The sequence below is a fragment of the Arvicanthis niloticus genome, chromosome 22, assembly GCF_011762505.2.
Source record: "Arvicanthis niloticus isolate mArvNil1 chromosome 22, mArvNil1.pat.X, whole genome shotgun sequence".
NCBI lineage: Eukaryota > Metazoa > Chordata > Mammalia > Rodentia > Muridae > Arvicanthis > Arvicanthis niloticus.
The window spans coordinates 14849071-14875686 of record NC_133429.1 but is presented as its reverse complement, the minus strand read 5'-3'; the positions used below and the strand labels follow the sequence as shown (position 1 = coordinate 14875686).

Here is a 26616-nt window from a genome sequence, read left to right as displayed (position 1 = left end):
CTAACACCAAATAAAAACCTATCTCAGATTTATAGGTGCATTTTTACCGAAGGTTATGCTTTTCAGTTTCTTCCAATTTAACCATGCAGAAAATAGGTAAACATTGATTAAATATTTTTCTGTTCATATTTTTAATTTTGTTCATGTTTAAAATTTAAGACTTTTTATACAGCATAATCTAGCTAGAGTTTAGGCACTGAGGAAATGATTAAGAAAGATACTCTGAATCTGAGGTCAGCTACTTCCTCTCCTGAGAGGTATCCTGAAACATTTGCTGTGTGGGTGGGTATACATTTACAGTGTTCAAAAACGTATATACATTGAAACATACGTGTTTTCATTAGCACTTATTACCTACGTCTTATTGCGACTTTTTACATATATAAATTCTGATCATGTTCGCCCATATATGTAATTTGCTAATGGGAAACATTTGTGGTCAGTATTGTGTTCTAGAAAACAGAATTGTGGCACATCTGAGACTCCATCAAGTTCTAACTTGAATCAATAGCCTGAGTTTTACAAAAGGGTTCCTGGCTCCCTCTAAAATTAAAAATTTAGTATCCACCACCACAGGCATATAAAGTTGACAATTAAGGAGTTTCTAAATGTTGCGTTTCGTTTTGTTCCATTACCAAACATATTAGGCTTGATGAAGTTATGGGGAGATCCCTGCGTGTTTGGGGGTGGGGTGGAGGTCTCAATCTAGACTACTTAAAATACAAAAAAAGGAGTTGTTTTAAGCCCCCAGGGAACTATTGAAACCGAAGCCTTTGGTAATAGGGGAAGAAGCGAATGGGATACTTTAGAATGCAATTTTGTAACAAATTGAAGCAGCATGGAAACCTTCAGCTGTGGAAGTCTGGCTTTCCCTAGATTCCAGACAAAAGATTTGACTTCCTGCGCTCCCCGCTTCGCAGCCAGCCTGGATTCCACGCTTCCCCTTCAGAGCCAGCATTCGGGAGAAGGCCAGGCTGCCGCCATTCTTCGGGAGGCTCGGTGTCCCGGGAGGGAGCCAGGCCCCGGCAAAGGGTCCTCAAGAGCTGGCGCAAAACTCCGCCCGCCCGAAGGCGACCGAGGCCGGTGCGAGGGTCGTCCGGCGCAGGAGGGGCAGGAGAGGAAAACAGCGCGCAAACCCAGTACCGCCCATCCCTTATCGGCGTCCGAGGGGAAGGGTGGAGAGCAGAGGAAACAGCGGGCCCCGCGCCCAAGCTCTCCCGCCCGAGCGCCTTTTAAACTGCGTTTCTGCACCTCTCGCCCTGCGCCGCGGCGGCTGGAACCCGCGCGAGCCGCTCAGCCAATCCGCGCCGCGCTTCCTCCCGGCGCCCGCCAATGACGGCGCGCGTTCTTGGGGCGTGCTCGAGACAGGCTCTCCCCCCCCTTGCCCCCCACCCCACGCACTAGCTTGTGTGTGGGCTAGGCTCGCTGCGGGCTCCAGGCTTGGCCGCACTTGCTCACCAGTCGTGCGCCCGGGGCTTTTGTAGCGGGGCCGGCCCGGGCTTTGTGTCCGAGTTCTGCGCCGTGCTCGCGGCGCCGCTCCCGGTCAGGGATTTCCCCCCCTAGGCGGCGGGCGCAGCCCCCAGGATCAGCGAGCGAGCGAGCGAGCGCGCCGGGCGTGAGCGGCTGCGAGCGTGAGGGGCCGAGGAGGAGAGGAGGAGGGGGACGAGATGCCGGAGTTCCTAGAGGACCCTTCGGTCCTGACCAAAGACAAGTTGAAGAGCGAGTTGGTCGCCAACAACGTGACGCTCCCGGCCGGCGAGCAGCGCAAGGACGTGTACGTGCAGCTCTACCTGCAGCACCTCACGGCGCGCAACCGGCCGCCGCTCGCCGCGGGAGCCAACAGCAAAGGGCCGCCCGACTTCTCGAGCGACGAGGAGCGCGAGCCCACCCCGGTGCTCGGCTCCGGGGCCTCCGTGGGTCGCGGCCGCGGCGGCGGCGTCGGCAGGGTAAGGCGAGGCCCCTCTTCCCCCCGGGTCCGGGGCCCTGGAGACGGGCGTTTGGCGGCCGCCGCGCGTGCTCGCCAGCGGGGCTGACCCCGCGCGGGGTCCCCGTGCCGGCGGCGCCCCAATCGCGAGGCCGCCGGGAAGGGCAGGGAGAGGGGAATCCCTTTGCTGCTCGGACCCGGCGCACCGCCGGGCTCCGGGCTTGTGTGCACGGTCCGGAGTGGGTGTAGACGCGGCCTTCCGAGCCGTTCTCTAAAGCCCGACAGGCTTGGCCCCAGCACGCGAGGTGAAGTTCTAGCGTTTTCCCGCTTTAGCACCCAAGTGACTCGCAACAGTGTCAGAGCGCTCCCTGGAGGACAGTTCGCGACATAGTCATTTCTGCACAACCCCCCCCCCCACTTTTTTTTTTTTTTTTAAATAAAGGCATTCCCGCCTTTTTATGTTTTTTTTTTTCTATAGTTGGAGGGGTTTTTTTTGTTGTTGTTGTTGTTTTTTTTTTTTTTTGATCCGTTTGTTTTCCTCGTATGTCTTATTCTTCTGGACAACAGGCCCCGCTTTAAGTGGGTTGGCTGTACTATAAATGGAACGCTTTACGCTGCATTTGGAAAAGTTAGTTCTCGTAGACATACTGGAGAATCCCAGCTAGTAAGAGTTTATCGTCGCAAGATTTTTTTTTTGTGGGGAGGAAGTCAAGATCCGGAAGCAAAAAAGAAAAATTTATGACATCGATGTAGCAATGTTACAATTTGATGCCTCAGACCAGTGAAGTGTGAGATGGGTTCCCGCCAGTGTGTATCGTTTTGCTTTTTTGCTGCTGGGGTTTGGGGTGGGGGGTACGTTTTACATAGTATTGTGTAGGTTTATATTTAGTTAACAGAATTCAAGTCATTAAAAATGAGTTAAGACTACTGGTTTGGTGTAACTTAAAGTCTTGGAGAGACACGTGAATGTTTTGATTGGTGTCGCTGCTCTTCACTGGTCTCGCGGTTTGCCTCTCGTTTTGGTGCTGGGAATTGAACTCTAAAGCGGCTTCTTTGCTTAGCATGTACTACCGGGGAACTATATCTCAAGCTGTTTGCTTCTTCGAAAGTTTACAGTGTTGTTTAGCGTTAATTTCTTTTAAATGTGGGGTTTTTTCCTGATTGCTCGAACAGGAGTGAAAACGATGTCAAACGCATGTGTGGATTTAGTTGCGAAAACTTTTACCCTGAGCTTTCATTTCCCTAAGTGTCTTAAGATTGGCATAAATCAGTTTCTAGTGAGCACTGGTCCGATGAATAAAAGTGTCGAGCACCTGCAATCCCAGCGGCCTGGAGATGGAGCTGGAGGGTTAGGAGTCCATGGCCATCCTCAGCTACTTGAGCTCTCGCCTAAAACCAAGTAAATATTGACCAGCCTATTGTCTTTGGTGTCTCCTATTTGTGGATTTTGGGGGGCAAACATACCATGTTATTTTTTTATTTTATTTTATTTTATTTTTGGCTTTTCGAGACAGGGTTTCTCTGTGTAGTCCTGGCTGTCCTGGAACTCACTCTGTAGACCAGGCTGGCCTGGAACTCCGAAATCCGCCTGCCTCTGCCTCCCAAGTGCTGGGATTAAAGGCGTGCACCATCACCACCTGGCACCATGTTATTGTTTGTGTGTGTTGTAAGACTTTTATTATGTTCATTGGTGTTTCTCCTGCATGTGCCTGGGGGTGCCATGTCTCCTGAAACTGGAGCTGTAGACAGTTGTGAGCGTCCATGTGGGTGCTGGGCAGCCAGTGTTCTTAACCTCTGGCCCATCTCTGGAGCCCCCATGTTACTAAATTTGTAATTATACAAAATAATCGGTTTATCCTGACTTTTTACTTACCTTGTATCAGGCTACCCACCCTTTCTCCCCTCACATTAGTCCCTTTTTACTCTCTTCAACTTTATATGTCATGGTTTGTTTTTTTTAATTTAGACTCAACATGTTAGCATATGTAGGATATTTATCTTTGGAAGGGGAGTTGGGATAGGATGTCATGTGATCCTGGCTGGTCTAGAATTCACTGTGGTCCAGGACATTGTCTCTGATTCCCAGATACTGGGATTATGGGTATGCATCATCATGCCTGGCTCTGAGTGGCAACTCAACATAATCTCCAGTTTCATCCATTTTTGTACATGGCGTGATTTTATCTATAGGCGAATAAAACTCCTTTATGTATATATACATTTTCTTCAGTGATTTGTTCGGTGGCTATCTGGACAGATCACATGCTTTTTGTGGGCTTAAAGCCATTCAAGAGGCTAGGGATATGACCTGTTGTGCAAACACAAGGACCTGACCAATTCAGCACCCACATAAAAAGCTGGGCGCACCAGTGGCATGTCTTTTTAAAAGATGTGGGAGACACACACACAACCACTTTAAGTAAAATTTAGTAGCTGAGCTTGGTGGCTCAAATCTGTGATTCCACCATTCAAGATGTTGAGACCAGATCATATGGGTTGAGTGTGCCTGGACTGCCTGATGAGACTCTCTAAAAAGAGCCTCATTTTGTTTGTTTGTTTGGTTGGTTGGTTTTGGTTTAAGAATTTTTTTGAGGCACGGTTTCTCTGTGTGACTGCCCTGGCTGTCCTAGAACTCAGTTTTACTGTGTATGTATGGATGCTTTGCCTGCATATCTGTAGGCTCACCGTGCATATGTGACTGCTCGTTCCCTGAAAGCACAGAGAGGGCATCAGATCCTTTAAAAGTTGGGTGCTTTTGATCTTCCTTGTGGGTGCTAAGAATCAAACCTGAGTCCTGAAAGAGCAGCCAGTGATTTTAGCCACTGAACCATTTTTCCAGACCCTTATCAAGTCTTTAAAAGTACCTTGGTACTTAGTTAAAAACATAAAACATATTTTCCATTTCAAATGGCACATGGTGGGGCAGGTTTTCTATTAAATCATCCAAGTGTTTGTCCAAGTGTCTTAAGCCACAAAGCTTTTGGTTGTGTGTAAAAACTACATCCCAGGTCACCTGGTGGAGGCTGAAGGACCAGGAGTTCAAAGTCATCTGCCACATAGTAGGATAATGTTCTCATGGCTTCACACATAAGACTTGAGCCCAAAACGAAACCAGTTCTGTTAAGTTCTGGTGTTTGAGGTCCTGATGTGTACTGATTTCATTTTTGACATTGAGTGTCACAAGTGGAGTAGTCCTGCCTCAGCCTCCTGAGTGCCCACATTACAAGTGAGCCTCCGGGTGTGCTCTTAGCTGCTGCACATCTATCTTTTGTGGGGTTTTTTTTGTTTGTTTGTTTGTTTTGTTTTTGTTTTTTTCCTTAAAAATTGTCATATTTCCTCTTCCCAGCCCAACTTTTTTTTTTTTAAGATTTATATTTTATGTATATATGAATACACTGTTGCTGTCTTCTGACACACCAGAAGAGGGCATCAGATCCCATTACAGATGGTTGTGAGCCACCGTGTGGTTGCTGGGAATTGAACTCAGGACCTCTGGAAGAGCAGTCAATGCTCTTAACCACTGAGCCATCTCTCCAGCCCCCCAGCCCAACTTTTACATGAAAGATCCTACCTTTTTGTGAGCACTTACTATTGGGGGTAGGCTGTACATCAAGAGTCCGGGGACAGTTTAGGATGCTCCAGACGTAGCATTGATGCCCAGCACTTGGTGGAGAAACAGTACTTGCTATATCCCATGGATGCTCTCTCCAACCCCCTCTCTCTGTGGTGGGGGGTTCTTTCTCTCAGTGGGTCTCCATAGGTTTGTATTCTACACCTGCACTATTTAAATATTTTTAAACGTATAGTCTTGGTTGAACTCAATGATATCAACTACTTGAGAAACGAATATTGGCAATCAGTACATGAATAAAGTGAGTTGTGATTTAGGAATTACATTACCACTTTAAAGTCCAGCATAGGGAAAGTATTTTGAGTTTCAAAAGAAATGTAGAACATTTTTGACTGCTTGTATAAAAGTTACTCTTGTGCCCTTCCCTGGTTGCCTGAGCTAGATTGCAGGAATGTTCTACCATGCCCAGCCTTCATGAATATTTTTAAATTAAGAATAATTTCATAAAATCATAAGATTGTTTCATATGTATTACCATCATAGAATTTTACCTTGGATGCATATGGTGGGTGCTGCCGTGGGGGCGGGGGGATGTTAGGCTTTTAATTATCTGTCTTGATGCCAGTATTTTTAGGTGTTAAAATCACCTAGATAGTGGCACGAGTGAACATTTGTGGAGCTGGCTGTCTGCCTTTGTGTTAGAGCATGCCGAGCCTGCAGGTTTAGCTGTCAGGGATCCAGTGGAGCATAGTGACATTCTTGGTGAGCCTGTCAGGGGAGACTGCTTGTTTTGTTCTGGGGGTTGAATCCAGAACTTCAAGCATGCATATTCCTTTATTTACTTACAGAAATTCTTGCTATATAGCTCAAGCTGGCATTAAACTTATGGTCCTCTCTCAGGCTCCTTGTGTGGAGGTATGCCCCACTGTGCCTGTGCTGATGATCTATGGGTGGGAGGTTTTTCCTGTTTTGTTTTGAGTTGTTTTAAGACAGGGCTTCCTTCCCACAACTCAGACTGGACTTAACTCTTGAGTAGTACTAAAGGATGAAACACAGCTGGCTGCCCTTCCAGAGAACCTAGGTTTCCTTCTCAGCACTGACATGGTTACTCACAATCTAACTCCTTGTTCCAGGGGACCTGATACCCTCTTGTGGTCTTCACAGGTACTGACTGAATGCACGTAGTTAAAGCTATCTTAACAGGATGGTAATTCCAGGACTGGAGAGATGGCTCAGCGGTTGAGTGCTGACCGCTCTCCCTGAGATCCTAAGTTCAATTCCCAGCAACCACATGGTGGTTTACAACCAACTGTAATGAGATCTGATGCCCTCTTCTGGTGTGTCTGAAGACAGTGACAGTGTACTCATATAAATTAAAAATAAATAAATAAATCTAAAAAAAAAAGATACCTTTAAAAAAAGGGATGGTAATTCCACTCTGTTAGTACTTCTTGGTTGAAAGTGCTTTTTTAAGAGTATACACCAAACTATCCACTTATTTGTTCTTATTAAATTTAATATTTATTAGGTGGTGTTATTTTCCTGGACCTTTTCCTCCTACAGATTAAATTTTAATATCAAACAGGCTGTTGATGGACCCCCAACTTTCTGGTTCATATTATATAAGCATATTGCCTGCTTCAAAATGTTTTTCTTGTTCACTTAAAGTTTTTTTCATCATGGAGATGTAAATTCAAGAGACTTATTTCTTTTACTTTTTTTTTTTTTTTTTTTTAAGGGAAGAGCATGCTAGGCAAACACTCCAGTATGGACTTATTCACAGCCCCCATTGTTTATGATAAGAAGTATTTTGTTTTGTTTTTTAATGACTTAAATATGGGTGTTCTGCCTATGTATACGTTTATGTACCACTTGTGTCCAGTGCTTTAGGAGGCCATTCAGATCCCCTGACACTATGAAGATTTTATGTACATTAGTGTTTTGAATGCATGTGTCTGTGAAAGTGTCAGATCCCTTGGGATATGAGTTACAGTTGTGAGCTGCCGTGTGGGTTCTGGGAACTGGACCTGAGTTCTCTAGAAGAGCAGCCAGTGAGTGCTCTTAACTGCTGAGCCCTCTCTCCAGCCCCAGGTACTGGGTTTTAGTTTAATCAGATTGCTGTGGCTAATGTGATGATAGGTCGCCTTGTTGATTGCATAGAGAATGTCAAACAAGTGCTTTCATATAGAGGAGATAATTGTATTTTGTTTACAGAAAGCCACAAAGAAGACTGATAAGCCCAGGCTGGAAGATAAGGATGATCTGGATGTGACCGAGCTCTCTAATGAGGAACTTCTGGATCAGCTTGTGAGATACGGAGTGAACCCTGGTCCCATTGTGGGTAAGTTGATCAAGTCAAATACCTTTGCCAAGAAGCAAGCCCCACATCATTCGTTTACTCTTATTAATGGTTAGAATTTGGATCTTCTGAGACCATTTGTCATTACTTATTTAACCAGTCAACACTTTAGTTTCCTAAACTCTCAGAAAGGAAGGAGAGTGTTGGTAGATAATATGTAAAATTACCGATTGCTGACATTGTCCTATTCAGGGTCAGATTATGCTATTCTGAAAGCCTTATGGATCTTCTCTGGCTGGTCATCTGCATCAGTAAGTTAGAGAGTAATGAGTAGAGTGTAAGTACTCAGCCTAATAGTGTCCATTTCCTAATTAGCACTAAGGGGTTTGTTCTAAGTCTGTCTAAAGAACAAACAAAACAGAAGGTGTGTAAGAACTCAGTGCTCTAGACCTGTCACTGGCTTTTCTAGGTAGCAGTGTTTGCCAGGTTGGTCATGCCTTTCTTACAGAGTTTGGGCGGTAACCTCAAGACTGAGAGAAATCACACAGAACTTGAGGGGTATGTGAAAATTTGAACACAGTATGGAGATTGGGTGGGTTTTGTTACAGTTGTAGTTGGAAAGGTGAATTGGTTTTGTCTCTGTCCAGTCTGGATCTCACTGTGTAGCCTGCCTAGCTTTGCCACTCAAGTGCTGGAATTAAAAGTGTGTACTTCTCAGGCTACTCACAAACTTGTGGTTATAATTACCAACAGACATTTGATATGCTTTGTGAAATTCTGAGAGACACTAAAAAATACATATTACATGAAAATGTGCTAAATTATATGTTAATATATTTGGATAATAATTTTTATCCAAATATTAAGAAAAATTAAGAAAAGATACATACCTAATTAAAGTAGAAATTAAAGATAATTCAAGTATGATTTGTAGAATTTGACACCCATAGTTCAGTGACTGTTTATAGGCATAGTGATCTCAGCGTTGTGAAGTGTGATCATTTTCTGTTCAAGGTTTCCATCTGTTTATATGAAGCTCTTTAGGGAGCTGTAGAGTTGGCTCGGCATTTAAGAGTACTAGCTGCTCTTTCCAGTAGATCTATTTGATTCCCAGCACCATGTGGCTAAAAACTATCTGAACAGGACATACAACACTGTCTTCTGGCCTACACAGGCACATGGCGTACAGACATATGTGCCAACAAAACACCCACTCACATAAACAATAAAATCTTTTTTAAAAAATATAATCTTATATTAACATCCCAGAGAAACAATTATTTTAGAAAAGAGTACATTGTGTATTATTATTTAATCACTTACTCTAGAAATAGAAAGCATGTTGCTTAAAACTGGTTTTCTGTAGGGGCTGGAAAGATGGTCCCAGTTTAAGGAACTTGTAACTGTTTTTGCTGAGGACCAGGGCTTTATTCTGAGAACCCATATTGGGTGACTCACAGGCCTGTAACTCCATCTCCGGAGGGGATCCAGTGCCTCTGGTCTCTACACACTCACATGCACACCATTTTTTGTTTGTTTTCAGTCTTTTAAAAAGATAATTTTGCCGGGCAGTGGTGGCGTACACCTTTGATTCCAGCACTTGGGAGGCAGAGGTAGGTGGATTTCTGAGTTTGAGGCCAGCCTGGTCTACAGAGTTGAGTTCCAGGACAGCCAGGGCTACACAGAGAAACCCTGTCTCGAAAAACCAAAAAAAAAAAGAAAATTTCATGCCAGTATAATGGAACTTTTCCCTTAACACAGGAACAACCAGGAAGCTGTATGAGAAAAAGCTGTTGAAACTGAGGGAGCAGGGAACAGAGTCGAGATCCTCTACTCCTCTTCCAACCGTCTCTTCCTCTGCAGAAAACACAAGACAGAATGGAAGTAACGACTCTGACAGATACAGTGACAATGATGAAGGTAACATTTTAAATGCCCTTAAAAACATGTGGGGCTTCTTCCTGACTCACTCACTGTTCATGAGAAAGGTATCATTTAAAGCAGTATTGATCAGATATACATAATTTAACTTTCTGTTTAAATAGCTATTTAACTTTTGCTTCAAAATGATACTTTTGTAAACACAAAGTTCTCCTTTTCTTTCTCCATTATCACATCTACAGAAAAAAACCATTAATTTGGTATTTATCTTACTAATTCATTTTTATATTTAATGATCAGTTTGATTCATGCTACTTTATTTTTTTAAATTCTATATAAATGATAGGTTGGGTCTTCTATGTGCCATTTTTGTTCCACCTAATGTTTTTTGGTCCATATTACGTTTATGTGTTTATTCCTTATAATTAATATGAGTGTTAGCATTTAAATATAATATTTCTATTAATAGGCATATGAGTTATTTAAAAGATTTTTAGGTGTTTTGGGGACTAGAATAGGAAGTATATTTCTTTTTAAAATTAGAATAATGCAGAATTTCACACTTACGAAGTTTTAACTCATAATTTGCTGATTTTGTAAATATTTAGTCTGGCTGTGTCTTCCAAGGCACTATATACCAGATTAGTTGATAAGAGTGTGAAGTATAGGGCCTTTTCTTCAACAACACTATTTTAGCAAGGAGGCAAATAAGACCAGCCCAGACCAGTCATGCTTAAACTTCCTGCCTCTTTTGCCTCTACAGGAAAGAAGAAAGAACACAAGAAAGTGAAGTCCGCTAGGGATTGTGTTCCTTTTTCTGAACTTGCATCTTCTCCCTCTGGTGCATTTTTTCAGGGTATTTCTTTCCCTGAAATCTCCGCCCGTCCTCCTTTGGGCAGGACTGAACTGCAGGCAGCTAAGGGAGACCCACCTAGGGAGACTTGTACTGATACATCCTTGTCTGGGAAGGGACAGACACAGAAGTTAGCCCCTGGACGGAGTTTATTTATTCCTTCAGAGTCTAGCTATGATAGAAGTGTAGAGAAAAGTTCTTCACCATCTTCTCAGCGTGACTTTGCTGCCAGGCTGGTCTCTGCTGCAGCTTCTCCTTCGCTGATAAGAGAAACCACTACTACTTACTGTAAGGACATAGTAGAAAATATTTGCCGTGGAGGGAAGAATAGAACTCGGCCGTCTCGTGCTGAGGAGCCTGGTGTTTCAGATCAGTCAGTTTTCTCTAGTGAAAGAGAAGTACTGCAAGAGTCGGAGAGGTCACAGGTCATTTCTCCACCACTTGCTCAAGCAATCCGAGATTATGTCAATTCTCTGTTAGTCCAGGGTGGAGTCGGCAGTTTGCCTGGGACTTCTAATTCTGTACCCACACTGGATGTAGAAAACATATGTAAGAGACTTGGACAGTCCAGCCATCAAGAATCTGAATCCCTGTCCCCTCCCAGAAAAGTACCTAGACTCAGTGAGAAGCCAGTAAAGGGAGGGGATTCAGGCTCCTGTGTGGCATTTCAAAATACACCTGGATCCGAACATAGGTCTTCTTTTGCCAAAAGTGTTGTCTCTCATTCTCTTAATACTTTAGGAATAGAAGTGTCTAAGCAACCACAGCGTGATAAAATCGATACCCCAGAACCATCTTTTCCTCTCCATGAGTCTATCGTAAAAGTCATCGAAGAGGAGTGGCAGCAGATTGATAGACAGCTGCCCTCGTTGGCATGCAAATACCCAGTCTCCTCCAGCGAGGCAACTCGGATATTATCGGTTCCAAAAATAGATGATGAAATCCTGGGGTTTATTTCTGAAGCCACCCCACGAGCAGCCACTCAGATGTCCTCCACTGAGTCTTGTGATAAACATGTGGACGCAGCTCTCTGTAGATCTTATGAAGCTGCAGCATCAGCATTGCAGATTGCAGCCCACACTGCCTTCGTAGCTAAGTCTCTGCAAGCCGACATAAGTCAGGCTGCACAGGTTATTAACTCAGATCCTAGTGATGCACAGCAAGCACTCAGGATTCTGAACAGAACCTATGATGCAGCTTCGTATCTTTGTGATGCTGCCTTTGATGAAGTGAGGATGTCTGCCTGTACCATGGGGTCTTCTACCTTGGGTCGGCGTTATCTGTGGTTGAAGGACTGTAAGATTAATCCAGCTTCTAAGAATAAACTGACTCTTGCCCCATTTAAAGGTGGAACGTTATTTGGAGGGGAAGTGCACAAAGTGATTAAAAAGCGTGGAAATAAGCAGTAATAAGGTTAAGAGCAAAGACGGAAACTTTGACCTGGAGAATTTGTAACCCTTTCTAAGAATTTAGTCTCCTAATAGAGCTAATTTCAAGGTGTTAAGATTCCACTCATCAAGTTAGAGTATAATTGCAAATGTAGAAGCCTAGTACAGTTGAAGCTTAAGAGATCACATTTGTCTTAGAAGAAAGAGTTTACAGTTCCCTGTTTCACATAACACTGTAGGTTTACAAGGAATTCCAGCAGCTAAAATAATCATAGGCTCCTCACTTCCTTTCGTGTGCCACTCACACACTTCCTTATGTGTAAGGCAGAGTCAAACATTGTTAGTCACCTGGAACACTGATTTCTCTTTTTCCCCTGCTCACAGGACTTTAGTTCTGAGAAGTGTAGTGTGTAGGCATGCCAAGTCTCACAGCTCTTGGGATTTCAGTCTGCTCTGCTTTCTGCTGCTTACTTTGATTGCATAAATGTGTTTTGCTAAGAGTCCTTTTGTTGTCCACTCATTACATTGCAAGACATCTCACAGGTGACCTTTGTACCATAATTCGTAGCTAAGCATCTACATGCTCTCCACATCTGTCCATACTCTTGTCATACTTCTGTCTGCAGTGAACTTCATGGTAATTCTACATTAGTGTAACTCTTAAGTGCCAGTACACAAACTTACCCATTGATTCACAGACAAGCGTGTGCATGTGAAGGGAAAGGCACTGCTGCTCAGTGGTAAGTGCATACGCCTAGCATGCATCTGAGCCTGAGTTCAGTTCACAGCCACTACAGAAAGGTTAATGAGAATTTAAATCAAGGGGTACTTTGTAAACAAATGATAAGAGGGAAACTTGCATACCTATATGTACATATAAAAATATTTATGCACATTTTTACTAAAGGAATAGAAAAGGCAATGTACAGTTTTATGACTGATAGAGGAGGTAGCCAACAATTCCTGGTTATACAAGTCCATGGACCACATTTGAGGAACACAGTAAGGGTGATAAATAGAATTCTGGTATACCTCATGTTCACTCAACATGACTATTTTGTTAGATGAACAAGACACTACAAAGATGGGGCTTTTTTATTTTCTACGTGTATTTAAAGGTATTTTGTATGTCCTACGTAGTTAAATTTCAGATCTGGATGCTAAAACCAAGAAATTATTTTCTAAAAACCTTAAGGATTTTTTACTATCCCACAATGTCTGTGTCTGTATGAAGCAATGTATTACTGTTTTCATTTGTATGGTTGTAAGGTAAGGTATCCTAGCTGTGGAGATGCTATGGAAACTAGTCTCCAGCATAATCAAATACAATCTTGGTGTACATGTCTACCGCTACCATGTTCTTAAGACTACACATTCCATCTCTGCAACTTTGTTACTTGTCTTCTAAAATGTACATGTATACATGTACCTGTTAAGTGCTGTGTGATTTCTTTAAAGCAATGTATTCCTGTAGAATGCTTCTACAAATTCAATAAAGTTGTTAAATTTGAACAGTTTTGTGTGGTCTCCAGAAACATGATTTATGTGTGCTTTATTCTTGGAGTTTGAACAAGTTGAAAATATGTGGATGAACATGCCTTTCCTGTTTCCATTGAAACACTCCAGTAGTGACTGAAAACATTCTAGTTGTCACATGTCCTTTTCACAATTTGAGGACTGTGTATTTAATTGGCTGTTAAAATCTAAATTTGAACAAGAACTTAATTTGTAACGACATAGCTTATTTGTCTAATCAGTTTCTGCTTGATAATATTTAGTTTGCTCTGTGCTAAGGTTTCTTAGATTCTTCTGAGTTAAGAAAGAACAAAAGTAGATTTTACAATGCTCAGAACTATACCAAATATAATGTTCATAGATCTGGTGACAGCGTTGGGAATAGTTGGTTGCTTGGTCTTAATTGACCTGTTTGAACTATTTTGATTAAAAATCGCTGTCTTGGGGTAGAGAGGATGGCAGGTCTGTATGCTCTACTAGGGTTAAATTAGGCCAGCAAGGCACAAAGTTAGCTTGATCAGTTTGTACATTAAGCTTGTATAACATTAAGCTGAAAGAATTAATTCTATTGTTTCTTTGCTAAGAAAGCCAATTTTTAGACCTGTTTTTCTATGGTAAAGGGCCATAAAAGTAGAAAAGTTCCTTTTTGTTTTGAGACAGTCTCACTATGTAGCACATAGTGACCTTGAGCTAGAGATTCCCTCCCCCGCCCCCTCCAGGTGCTGGGATTGCAGATGGCTACCATGGCTGCTGGGAAGTGCTTTGTAAAAGAGTGTGTAGGTCTTGAAATTATGATGAAACCAAGGTTGAAAAATTAGAATACTCACCTTTTTTTTTTTTTTTAAATGTATACACTATTGGGTTAATAACTGTAAGAGACTAATTTTGTTTGGTGCTAGGGATTGAGCCTAACACCCCAGACATATGGTCTTTACTGAACTACAGCCTCTAATTAAGGACAGGCTTTATTAATATTAAAGCGTTGCAGTCACATCATTGGAAGTTACCATTAATTATTAAATGAGTGGTGCCACACAGTCTTTCGTTTCTAAAATTCTTTTTGTGATATATTAGTAGGTAACCCTTGTTCTACAGTACAAATGTATTACAAGGACAAAACAATAGTCACGTCCACATTTGCGTTGGCTTTTAATGAAACACCTCCCCAGATGCAGTTTGAAACCTAATCCTAGTTAAAATCCCATTCTAGGGGTGGGAATAATGGAAAAGAGGAAGTAGGAAGAAGTAACCAGATTAAACAGTGGTACAGGATATTTAAAAAAAAAAAAGACTAAGATTATAAGTGTTTGGGCTGTTGTGTTTTGTTTTTTTTTTTTATAAAAGGGTTTAAGATAAATCAGTTTTTCTCTGTTGAGATATTAAAAACAGATTGTCGCGTGTGCTAATATGCCTACAGCCGGGGTTCCGAAGTCATGTTAGTAAAACGTAACTCGAGCATCCCAGCGAATAATGATTTCTTCAATGTCATTTCCAGACTCTAAAATAGAACTCAAGCTGGAGAAGAGAGAGCCGCTAAAGGGCAGAGCCAAGACGCCAGTAACGCTCAAGCAGAGGAGGATTGAGCACAATCAGGTATTTGTAGCTGTACAATCCCCGTGTCCAGGCATGGCATCCGACCCCTAGCATCCATCCCGTGTCTTGACATTTGATAATCAGTTGACGCACACAGTGCAGCCGCTCCCTCCACAGACCCGCCTTCATGGATGAGTGGTGCGGGCCACATCCTTTGTGAGATGTGTCGTCAGCATAGCCTCCGGTGTTTACTGGGCTGAGCGTATTTCTCATGCTGCCTGTTTCTAACGGGCACAGCAGTTTTGAACCTGGGGTGTCAGGTTTGCTAGGCCAGTGTTCCACCCTCTTGCTTCCCCTTGCTTCTTACTTCAAGGGGAAGCAAGAGGGTGGAACACTGGCCTATGTATACTTCCCCCTATGTTATTTTAGAAAATAAAATGCACCTTTTTTTGATGCAGCTTCTTTGAAAACTTGGGAAAGTTTTATATTTGTCTTTGTGTCTAGATTTCTCGATTGGATTTACTTTGATTATTTGTAGCTTCTTCTTAACACTTGGAAGTTAGTATGGTACATTATTTAAGATGACAATTTCCTCTCTAGGGGGGTGGGACAGGAAGGGCAAGGTAGAGTTTTCAAAAGGAAACTGGGGAGAGAATGAGTATAAGGCATTAATACGTTATTTTACAGAGGAAAGTCACTCACTCTGATTTAGGCGCCACACCCTAGGTTCTTTTCCTAGTCTTTACTCTTTTTTTTTTTTATTTTTTTTCTGCTCTCTCTCTTTTTCCTTGACTTTAGTCTTTAACTTGAAAGTGTGTTACTTTGTTTATTTAATCTGTCTTTTCCATGTTCTGTCTGCCTCTGGTTTCTATGGTGTCTTTGAAACAGTGTTTCACAGTGAATCCCTGGGCTGTCTGACCAGGCGGGCCTCTAGCTTGTAAAGCTTTCTGCTACCTTCCTTTTCTGTGATCCGAGGGTGAGGCAGGTCCGTGTACTCCTGGCCCTCCTGCCTGTACCTCCCAAATGCTAGGATCACAGGAGTATACCACCGATCCTGGCCAAAAATGGTTTATTGCATAATTAAATTGAGGAGTCTGAACAAGCAGTAAGTCTGTATTAATTCCCACCACGGCTGATTCTCCGTCCTCAGTTTGGCGGCCATAGTTGACCATATCGGTATTTCCTGCTTTCTGGTGGTTTGCAAGTGTTGTGTTTTTGATATCCTGTGTAATGTGTTATACTGGGGACTAGACCTGCATGTGGCAATGCAGAGACTTTTTTTTTTTTTCTTTTGTAGTCACAATAAAAATGTTTGTCTGGAGTAGCCTTTTTTAACTGTTGTGGTTAGGCTGTGGACTCTGTTTAAAGAGTCTATGTAGCTGGTGACTACTGTATTGGAAAACATAAATCTAATGTGTTGGTCTGGATTTGGATTCAGTTTCTTTGACGAGAATACTTCATAATAATGTAGCCTTTCTACTGATCATTTCAGGAAACATGAATTTCCTTCAAAAATATTAAAATTAATAATAGTTCAGATATTGGTCTTTTCAGTTAAAGGTTTTAACAGCTTTGGATAATATTGCCTAAATCCGTGATTTTATTTCAAGTTACAAGATGATTTTTCTTTTCTTTTCCTTTTTTTGGCTTTTCGAGACAGGGTTTCTCTGTGTAGTCCTGGCTGTCCTGGAACTCACTCTGTAGACCAGGCTGGCCTCGAACTCAGAAATCCACCTGCCTCTGTCTCCCAAGTGCTGGGATTAAAGGTGTGCGCCACCACTGCCGGCCAAGATGATTTTTCTCAGTCATGTTATTTAATATCTATAACTAATTACTTTATGAGAAACTTTACTTGCTGAGTTATTTAGTTGCCTTAAAGTTAAGTTCATATAAAACAACTAGGAAAAAATACCCTTGGGGGCCCACATTTGAGATAGAGTTTCTTTGTATAGCCTTGGCTATCCAAGAACTTGCTCTGTAGACCAGGTTGGCCTCAAATTCACCAATCCAAATTCTGGGATTACAACCACACTGGATAATAAAGTTTTTTATGCTATATTTTTGTTTTATTTTCAAGACAGGATTTCTCTTTATAGACCTGGCTGTCCTGGAATTTACTTTATAGAACAGGCTAGCTTTGAACTTACAGTGATCCACCTTCCTCTGCCTCTTATCTCCTGAGCACTGTGTTTAAAAGCATGCACCACCACTGCGACTTACGGTATGATTTTTTTATTCCTGATCATACCCAAAGCCTGCTGCAGGGTATGCAGTCGCTTTACTACTGGGCTCCATTCACAGCCAGATGGGTGGGATTTAGAGTCTGATTCCTTTGTGTCCCTTCCTTCCTCTGTCCCTAAGGAGGAGAGTTTGTGAGCACGTGATAACATTTCAAGCTTACAAATACAGGCTATAAACTTTAGTTCTTTCTTATATCTTATCATGCTGAGCATCTTGGTCCTTCTAGTTCAAGTTTTCTTACATTTTACATGTTTCAAAAACAACACTATGGCTGCTAAATGCAATTGATTTTTTTTTCATTTATATTACTAGGATATAAAGTAAAATGCTGTGCTTAAAATGTTTACTTTTTTAGGCAATAGTTTAATGAGCTGCTGGAGTTTTATGTTACATAGGAAATACCTACATCGATTGTTTATATTTTATGTTACATAGGAAGCACCTACATAGATTGTTTATATTTGCTCCTTTGCATCATGTGCTCCTTCCTTTCATCTGTTCTAGAGTTCACTCCCAAATCAAAACACTACTTCTTGTCCCCATTTCTAGTACAGCTGCATCTGCGTGTTGAGATTTGTGGATGTGCTATACTTTATTCAGCTACTTTCCTTTTGATGCATGTGAGAGTTGTTTTCACTATGAGCTCTTTATGCCAAGACAAGCAGCCTTCTTCAGGTAGCCTTTTGTCTCTGTCAGTTTGTTGATGTGGAAGTGAAAGTGCTTTCCACTTTCTGCACTGTCTTAGCAAATGTCTTTATGTCACAGTCCTCTCTTGGAGTATGCAAGTATGGGCAGTGAACACTTCAGAGTAACTCAGCTTTCCTTCCATGTTTACATGTTCTCTCTCCCCTCCCTCCCTCTGTCCTGTGAATCAAATCCAGGAGCTCTTACATGCTGTGTATCTACTTTGAGAGTCCCCTTATGCAGCCCAGGCTAGCCTCGGGCTAGCCTCGGGCTCCTCATCCTAGTGGCTCAGCATCCTGTGGTTTGCAAGTGTGCACCACCGTGCAAGACTTGTTTATATCTCACTGTAAAGCAGTTTAGTGTGGGGTTTGTTTGTCAGAGCTTAGGTTTTGTTTGGATTTAATAGCCTGTCTGCTGGACTCTCACTCTGTGCCTCAGCTGTTTAATGTCTTCTAACTTACTCCTTCCTCACTTAGCTTTGTAGAATTTTGTGAGAAAAGATTTGTTTCTTTTATTCGTCCCTAAGATGAGTCAAGGAATGTCTTGACTCATGGAACTGTGAATCTTACTTGGTTTCAAAGCATAAAACACTTACATTGCATACATGCTAGTGAGATAGTCCTGTGTGATTGGTGCCTCTTTCCAAATTCTGCCATTGAATGATAGATAATCTTATTAATTTCTCTTTACATTCTCAAAGTTGGTTGCTGTGAGTGTCGATATGTGCCTGTAGCTGCAGCACTGCAGGTACAGGAGAATTAGAAGCTGGAGGCCAGGGCAGGAGTGACAAGTGTGTGTCACCAGGATGGAGAGCACAGACTGATACTGTGTCAAACTTTGGCATTTGACTGTTGATAAGAATTTATTTTGTTTACATAGTGTTTCATTTACATAATGTGTCTTTGACATTAATTTTACATTCAGCAGAGATTCCCTAACTAATAGCAGGGTAAGGAGCCCTGAGATTCAGATTGTATGTCAAAAATCTTACGATGCTGGTGCTGGAGAAACAGCTTAGTGCTTAAGAGCTCTTGTGAGGACCTGAGTCAGATTCTCAAACCCACATCATGGCTTACAGCTGCTGTATCTCTTGCTCCAAAGGACCCTCTTAATGGCCTCTGATGTGTATGTGTACAGACATACGCATACAATTAAAATATATTTCTTTAAAAAATAAACTCTTGCTGGGCAGTGGTAGCACATGCCTTTAATCCTAGCACTCAGGAGACAAGCAGGCCAATTTCCATGAGTTCAGGGCCAGCCTGGTCTACAGAGTGAGTTCCAGGACAGCCAAAGCTGCATAGAGAAACCCTGTCTCTTAAAAAAATAAATAAATAAAAATAAAAAACCCACACACAACAAAACAAAAACTCTTGTCAATCCAGGTAAACATGAGATTGGCTTGGGGACTGTTTGTGTCACTGTACAGTTTGAGTGGTGGTACCTACCGATAGCAAATCAGCATGCTTATCCGGGATCAGTGAGAAGTAGCTTAGTGAGTACTGACTGACTCCCATGTAAGGCTGATGTTGATGTCCATGAAAACAGCTGCACGCAGGATTGATTGGGTGGAGGTGAGCTCGTCCATAAGGCCTAAGGGATTTTTGTTGCCGTGATGGAGTTTTTTTGGTTTTGGTTTTGGTTTTAGTTTTGGTATGGTGCTAGTGACCAAACATGGCATTGCATACTGGATACAAGCCATGTCCCCATCCCTAGGATGCTTTTTTATTTTTTTAATAAAGTCAGTCTCAGTATGTGCCCTAGGCTGTCCTAAAATTTGTGGCAGGCAGTTCTCTTGTTTCTGCTTCCCTGAAGCTAAGGTAACTTGTGTTGTTCCACTGCACTTGACCACTAAAGCACTGTTTAAATGAGGGGGAAGTCAGTTCTGTTTCCTCCCAGAGAAAAATTAATCTGGGGTTGGAAGGCAACCGCTGTGTGCTTTCTGTAGGAAGGGGAGAGTACAATTACAGTTTGACAGATTCTACTAAAATAATTAAATCACGTGGAAAGAATGTCTGATTGATGAGCAGCCATAGAAGTTTGTTGTTTGCTTTTTCTTTAATTTTTTTCTCCTTGCTGGGAATAGAACCCAGGACCTCACACATAGTAAACAGGGGCTCTAACACTAAGCTACTGCCATCAAAAGTGGTTTCTTTCTAATTTCCTTCCTCCTTCCTTCCTGGAAACAAATCATAACAAATGACATGTATGTAACTCATGATCCCAAAGACAGAGATGCTGCTTTAGTGCTAGGTCAGTTACCAAGCAGCATATCACAGGAGAAACCAGTGAGAGCTGTCAATACTCTGAGCAGACTCTAGTGTATTTTATTGACCTTTACTTTCTGGTGATTGACTACAAGGCAGCAAAATCAGTACCTTTCGTTAGAAATATTTTGAGGGCGTAGCATTGCTTGTAATTGCTGATGTCTAGAGAGTTCTTGGTTTCTCTTGGTGTGCTAAAAATGGTCATTGTTCAGGGGTTTGTGTTAGGATATGACTTTTTAACGTGTTGATGCTTGACTAGAGCTATTCCCAAGCTGGAGTAACTGAGACTGAATGGACAAGTGGATCTTCAAAAGTCGGACCTCTGCAGGCATTAACTAGGGAGTCCACAAGAGGGTCGAGAAGAACTCCGAGGAAAAGGGTGACGCAGGGCTTGCCGCTGAGTCGGGTTTGCAGATTGGTAGGGCCTTAGTGATTGCTTCACACTGATTGTTTTTGTTCTGTTTTCAAACTAACAGGTGGAAACTTCACAGCATTTTCGTATAGATGGTGCAGTAATTTCAGAGAGTACTCCCATAGCTGAAACTATAAAGGCGTCAAGCAACGAATCCTTAGTAAATATGTTTCATAAACTATCTAAGTGCTGTTCTTTGTAATTACCCCTTAGTTGGAATTTGGGAGGTGGTGAATTTTGGCAAATGGAAAATTTATACTACATTTTAACTAATTTTCTCCAAGTTTCTGGATTTTTGAATATTTGAATGTAGTCATTTTACAAATAAGTTTAATTAATTACATAAGAATCCTAAATACCATGAGGATAATTTTTTACTAAATATTTGAAGAATTACAAGGTTTCATGTGTGAAGCACTGAGTGTGTTTCTAGATTCCACTACCTAAATTTTTATTAGGGGAAAATCACATATTACAGAAATGAATTATCTTTTTTTTTTTTTTTTTTTTTTTTATTTTAAGTGTCTTTGCTATATTTGGATAATTCTGAGTCTGAATAATTTGAATCTTGGCAGGTGGCCAATAGGTTGACTGGAAATTTCAAGCATGCATCTTCTATTCTGCCAATCACTGAATTCTCAGACATAACCAGAAGAACACCAAAGAAACCATTGACAAGAGCTGAAGTAAATGGATACAATTTAGCCCAATGCTGTCTTTATCTTTCAGACTTTTGTTTTAAGCGGGAGGAGACAGAACTTTACTGGGAGGTTTATGTGTGTGTGTGTGTGTGCGCGTGTGTGTGTGTGTGTATGGTTTAAAGACAAATTTAGTTGTGAAAATAGAGATTAATACAGTATGGCTTACTAATAATACTATATTCCTGCTGCTGTGTGGCTCTTCAGTTTCTGGTTGCAGGGGAGTTGGTGTGCTGCTTGTAATAGGCTCTTTCTGTCATGGATCCAAGTTTAAAATGCTACTTGGGCTGTGAGGGAAGCTGCTCTTTTGTTGAAAAGACCTTCAAGTACCTTTGTGTGGTAGACTCCTGTGTAACCAATCTTTAAAATGCTGGCTGCATGGCTTAAGCAATTTTTTTTTAAGCTGGAATGATTTAATTGACTTTTAAAACAAGATAGAGGTCTACATTAATTAGGTATCTTCTATAATTAACCCTTTACATATCACAGATTCCTAACAGGAAGAAACAGTGCACTCTTAATGCTTTCTTAATGCTAAACAAGGGCATTCCTGAGGGAATTTACAAGCCTTGTTGGGCTGCTGGGTGTTTCCCTTTGATGATTAATATACCATCCCCATGATGAAATGTGAAGAGTCTTGGAGCCTTCTGAATACCTAGTTGATACCAAAACTAAGCCAGAGGAGGGTATTTTGTTCCCCTAAAGATGTTTTAAGTATTTGAATTATTGCATATATATACTAAATTTTAACTTGTGTTTGTTTCTTTGTTTCTTACTAGGTGGGAGAAAAAACAGAGGAAAGAAGAGTAGAAAGGGATATTCTTAAGGAAATGTTCCCCTACGAAGCTTCTACTCCAACAGGAATTAGGTACTTGGATAGATGACTTCGAGTATAAATACTTTCTAGGGAACTTTCAGTTCTTGGCCACAACATTGTTGTGGCTTTGTTTTCAGAATCAAGTGGTTCACATGTATGAAAATTGAATCACTCAAAATTTATTTTGATTACATATAACTCTTTTGGGAACAAAGTGGGGGCAGGGTTTGGTAGTACTTGGTCAGATCCAGGCCCCATACATTCAGCCAGCTCTCTGCCACTGAGTTGTGCGTGCACATGCTCCTTTGCTTATTTTTAACTTGATTTATTTTGGGTGTTTGTGTTTACTTGTGGAAACCAGAGATAGATACTGGGTGTCAATGTGACTTTCTCCATTACTCCCCACTTACTATTTGGAGACAGCATCTCTGTCTGAACCTGATGTTTGTTGATGTGCCCAGAAGAGTTCATCCACTGATGGGCTGAGCCGTCTCCGGGGCCCCTTCTTATATTTTGATCACTCACTAAACCTGAAGCGAAACAAACAGTTCAGCTAAATTGACAGGCCAACAAGCCCTCAGCAATCCTTCTGTTTCCTGCCTCTCCAGAGGTATACCTTTCTGCCTTGTCCAACTTATTAGTGAGCAATGTGTCAGTTGAGGGTAACTCTTGGGAGTTCACCCTGGGTTCTGAGGATTGAATTCAGGACGTCAAACTTGGTAGACAAGCAGTGAATGCTTTCTTTCACTGGGTGAGCCAAGAATGTGCGCACATGCTCATGTATGCTGAGGATTGAACTCAGGCCCTCATGTTAAACAGCAAGCACTTTGTTGACCAAGCTGTTGTCCTACTCCTGCCTGGTCTCCTGTAGTCTAGGTTGTCCTTGGACTCACTGTGTAGCTGAGGATAACCTTGAACCCCTAATCCTCATGTTTTCACCTTTTTCATGTTTTGTGTGGGCAGGTACAAGCTACAGCTCCTGAGGGTCAGGGGCCAGGTACTTGGATTTACCATGTATACAAGGCAGATCTAATACTCATGACACACTGGGATCACAGGAACACAATACAATACTCAGCCTTTAAGACAGGCTTAGAGAGTATTTATCCTAAGTACTATTTTATAATAAATGAGGCAGCTAACTTTTTTTTTTTTTTTGAATATTCAAAACATGGTTTCTCTATAACAGCCCTGGCTGTTCTGGAATTTGCTCCATTGGTCAGTCTAACCTCAGACTGAGATCTGCTCACTTCTGTTTCCCAAGTGCTAAGATCAAAGGTGTGCATCACCATACCTGGCTAAAGGTAGGTGGAGAGACAGCTGTGGGTGCTGGGAACCAAGCCCTTAGCCTTTTGGTTGTGAGCCTGTTCTTTACACAGCTGAGCCATCTCTCCAGCCCAAAACTAACTTTTAAGATGAAAACCTAGCTGGAACTGGAGTTCTGTAATAACAATGCCCACCAAGCATTTGAGGCCCTAACTTAACCTCCCAGCTCCACCACAGAACAAAAGCAAAGACTGAGCAGCATGTGATCAGTAGATCCCCTGCTTCTGTTTGTCAGTTTTCTGCTGCTGCTTTTTGCAGTGTGCTTAGAAATCACACTAAGGTTTTGTTGTTGACTTGAATCATCTGGAATTCTCTCTTTAACTTTGAACAGTGCTAGCTGCCGCAGACCAATCAAAGGTGCTGCAGGCCGGCCTCTCGAGCTCAGTGACTTCAGGATGGAAGAACCATTCTCATCTAAATACGTCCCTAAGTACGTCCCCTTGGCAGACGTCAAGTCGGAAAAGACAAAGAAGGGACGATCCGTTCCTATGTGGATAAAAATGTTGCTGTTTGCAGTTGTGGCGGTTTTTTTGTTTTTGGTCTATCAAGCTATGGAAACAAACCAAGGAAATCCCTTCACTAATTTTCTTCAAGATGCTAAAATATCCAACTGAAGAAATCATTTCGGCACATTCAACTTGATCTCCTGTTTTTAATAACCATAGAAAAACATTTGTGTCCACTGTTGACTGAAGAACTAAATTGTGATGTCACCTCAGTAAAGTTAGCGCTGCATTGAAAAGCAAGCAGGATGCTTACATGATCTCATTTCAATATTTTGGACTTTGGAGATCACACTGTGCCATATGAATAATTTTTTTAGCTCCAGAACTTTTTTGTAGGCTTTATTTTTTTAATGTGGACATCTTATTTCACTTTTGGGGAAAATGCATTGTTTTGTGTATTTGAAAAATAAGGCAAAACATGGTGATGTAATGTGAAGCTACACATTAAATACTTGGAATTCTTACAGAAAACATTTACGACTTATTCTCTGCTGAGTAAAAATGTTACAAATGTGAATGAAGTTCAGTATGAGAAACGGTCACGCAGTTGTGCTTCCTGTCCGCAGCAGTTTGTCCATGGAAGGTACAGCAATAAGCTCTTCTGTGACTCCTGTCGTGTGGTGTCGCCAGTGCAGCCCTCCCACACTACTCGCTAGAGTATTTGTCATATCATGGAAGTCCTACTTCATTAAGTACACTTGGTTTTCCACGGGGGTCTTGTAGAGCAATCGATACTGCTTTAGGGGACCTTTGGCTGGCTGCACGCGTTTGAGAGAGCTGTTAGCTAGCTCCAAGGCTCCCGTTGGGATCCTGTGCTTTTTATTTACAGCAAAGCATTTATCCCGTCAATCCAGCTTATCAAAATATTCTTTAGGTAAATAAGTGTGGGGGTATTTGTTTAGGTAAATAAGTGTGGGGGTATTTGTTTAGAAGTTAGAAACTAAACACTGGTCCCCTCTGTTTCAGTTGGATTTCATTGTCTTCTTTTAACCAAAAAAAAATTTTTTTTCACCCAGGGATTTTTGTTTTGTTTTGGGTTGAGTCAGGGTGTTGAGGTTTTTGTTTGTTTTAGACATATAATTCCCCCATGTGATTTGATTTAAAAGTATAACCAACTTGCTTTTAAATCACATGTGTAGTTGTTAATGCTTAATTTGTAATTTCAAATAAGGTGGGCATTATATGGTTTTGTGTACTCTTGAAATGATTAGTGATATCCTTATAGTTGTCTTTTTAGCTGAAATTTACCTCATATATGGCTTAGATGAAATTCAATTTAAATTTTAGTAAAAATCAAGCAAAGCATAAACATTTTTAACTCAATCATTTAAGTTGCAATTTTACAGTTATTGACCGTAAAGCACACTAAGAATGTAAATTATTTTTTAATAACATCCAAAATGTAAAGACATTTTTAATTTTTACAAAGGAGGAAGCTGAATATGAATATTTAGATCAGCACACAATTTTGTCTTAAAATTTACTGTATTTAGCTTTTAGATATCTTGTAGACATTTTAAGTATACTTTTGCTATTGAGACCAGAACATGCAGGTCTGGTCTTTGAGGGCATGTGGGGAGCTGACTTAGATCTGAAGTGTTTGCCTCAGAGTCAAAGTGTCTCTTGAGACCAGCCACAGGGGGCATGGGTTACTCAAATTTCTCACCCTACAGTGATAGCCATCTTCCTTCCTTTGTTTTCAGACATAGCTTCTCATATTGCTTTCAATCTATTGTTTCTAATTAAAAATTGTGAGAAGCCCCATTTGATGTTTAAAAAATGTGGGGATATAAATCAGACTTCACATATGTAAGGTCAGTCTGGAATCAGAAAGTATGGTCCAGTATAGAAAAAGTAGGGCCAGGTAAAACATGCCATTTTTTTTTTAAGCAAACGTGTACTTGGTCTTTTGTCTGTGTCTGTTTTATTCCCCTAGAGTAAATGTGTCCTTGATGTAAATGCAAAGCATTTATTAATTCATAGATGTAGACTTTACAATATAATTCAATAATAAAGTAATTAACCTCTAGTTCTGTTGTTGAATAAATGATTTTCAGATAGCATGAAATTTAAGATTTCTATATAGCACCTATCCTGTGGTATTTATTTACAGATTAAGCTTTCCGGTCTCATTTTAACGTCTTCTGCTTTCTAATTGCGGTAGTAGTTGGGTCCTGGAATAGATTCAGAGCCTCCCGAAGCACCTCTTCCTTCCAACCATACCTCTGAGTTTACAGCCAACCCCCACCCCACCCCTCTTTTTTTGAGCAGGGACTTACTGTGTAGCACTGGCTAGCTTCAGACTCAGAGACCTGCCTCCTCAGTGCTCGGTAAAGCAGTGTCGTCATTCTGGCTCCTGCTCACTATCTCAAGTACATACGTGTAACACTCTCGATTGCTGGTCTTTGTGTGACTGGAAGCCGGCACAGCCTGTGTTTGTGAGCTGAGGATGCTGTTTTCGTCTTTGTCATTCATATGTCCCTCTGTAGTGACTTTAAGTTTGACTCTCACTCACTGTATTCTTCGTATCCCTGTGTGGAGAGCTGTTCTTGACCCTTCATTTGTGTGGACTTTTGACTCTGTGATAATTCTGTGGGGTAGGTGTTTTTCTTTCTTGTTCAAAGAGAAAATGGACACCTAGGGGGGTTTAGTAGGTTGGTGGGGTTTCTGCACAGCTGTGGGTCTCCATGCTCTGCCCTGC

The 26616-nt window shown here is 41.5% G+C and overlaps 1 protein-coding gene across 5 annotated transcripts; it reads left to right on the top strand.

Annotated features, from left to right (window-relative positions):
- Nucleotides 1-1340: 1340 nt before the first annotated feature.
- Tmpo (thymopoietin) lies at nucleotides 1341-25944 on the top strand. Of its 5 annotated transcripts, XM_076919974.1 has the most exons (9): nucleotides 1403-1946; nucleotides 7710-7836; nucleotides 9556-9714; nucleotides 14927-15024; nucleotides 20416-20535; nucleotides 20633-20728; nucleotides 21144-21254; nucleotides 22046-22134; nucleotides 23741-25944. In XM_076919974.1, the coding sequence occupies exons 1-9, from the start codon at nucleotides 1668-1670 to the stop codon at nucleotides 24021-24023; spliced, it is 1362 nt and encodes a 453-aa protein (XP_076776089.1). In that variant the 5' UTR covers nucleotides 1403-1667; the 3' UTR covers nucleotides 24024-25944. The 5 variants fall into 5 exon arrangements, with proteins under 5 accessions (XP_076776088.1, XP_076776091.1, XP_076776092.1 ...); XM_076919975.1 differs by lacking the exon at nucleotides 20416-20535 and having other exon boundaries at nucleotides 1522-1946; nucleotides 23741-24254; XM_076919976.1 differs by lacking the exons at nucleotides 20416-20535; nucleotides 20633-20728 and having other exon boundaries at nucleotides 1396-1946.
- Nucleotides 25945-26616: the final 672 nt, after the last annotated feature.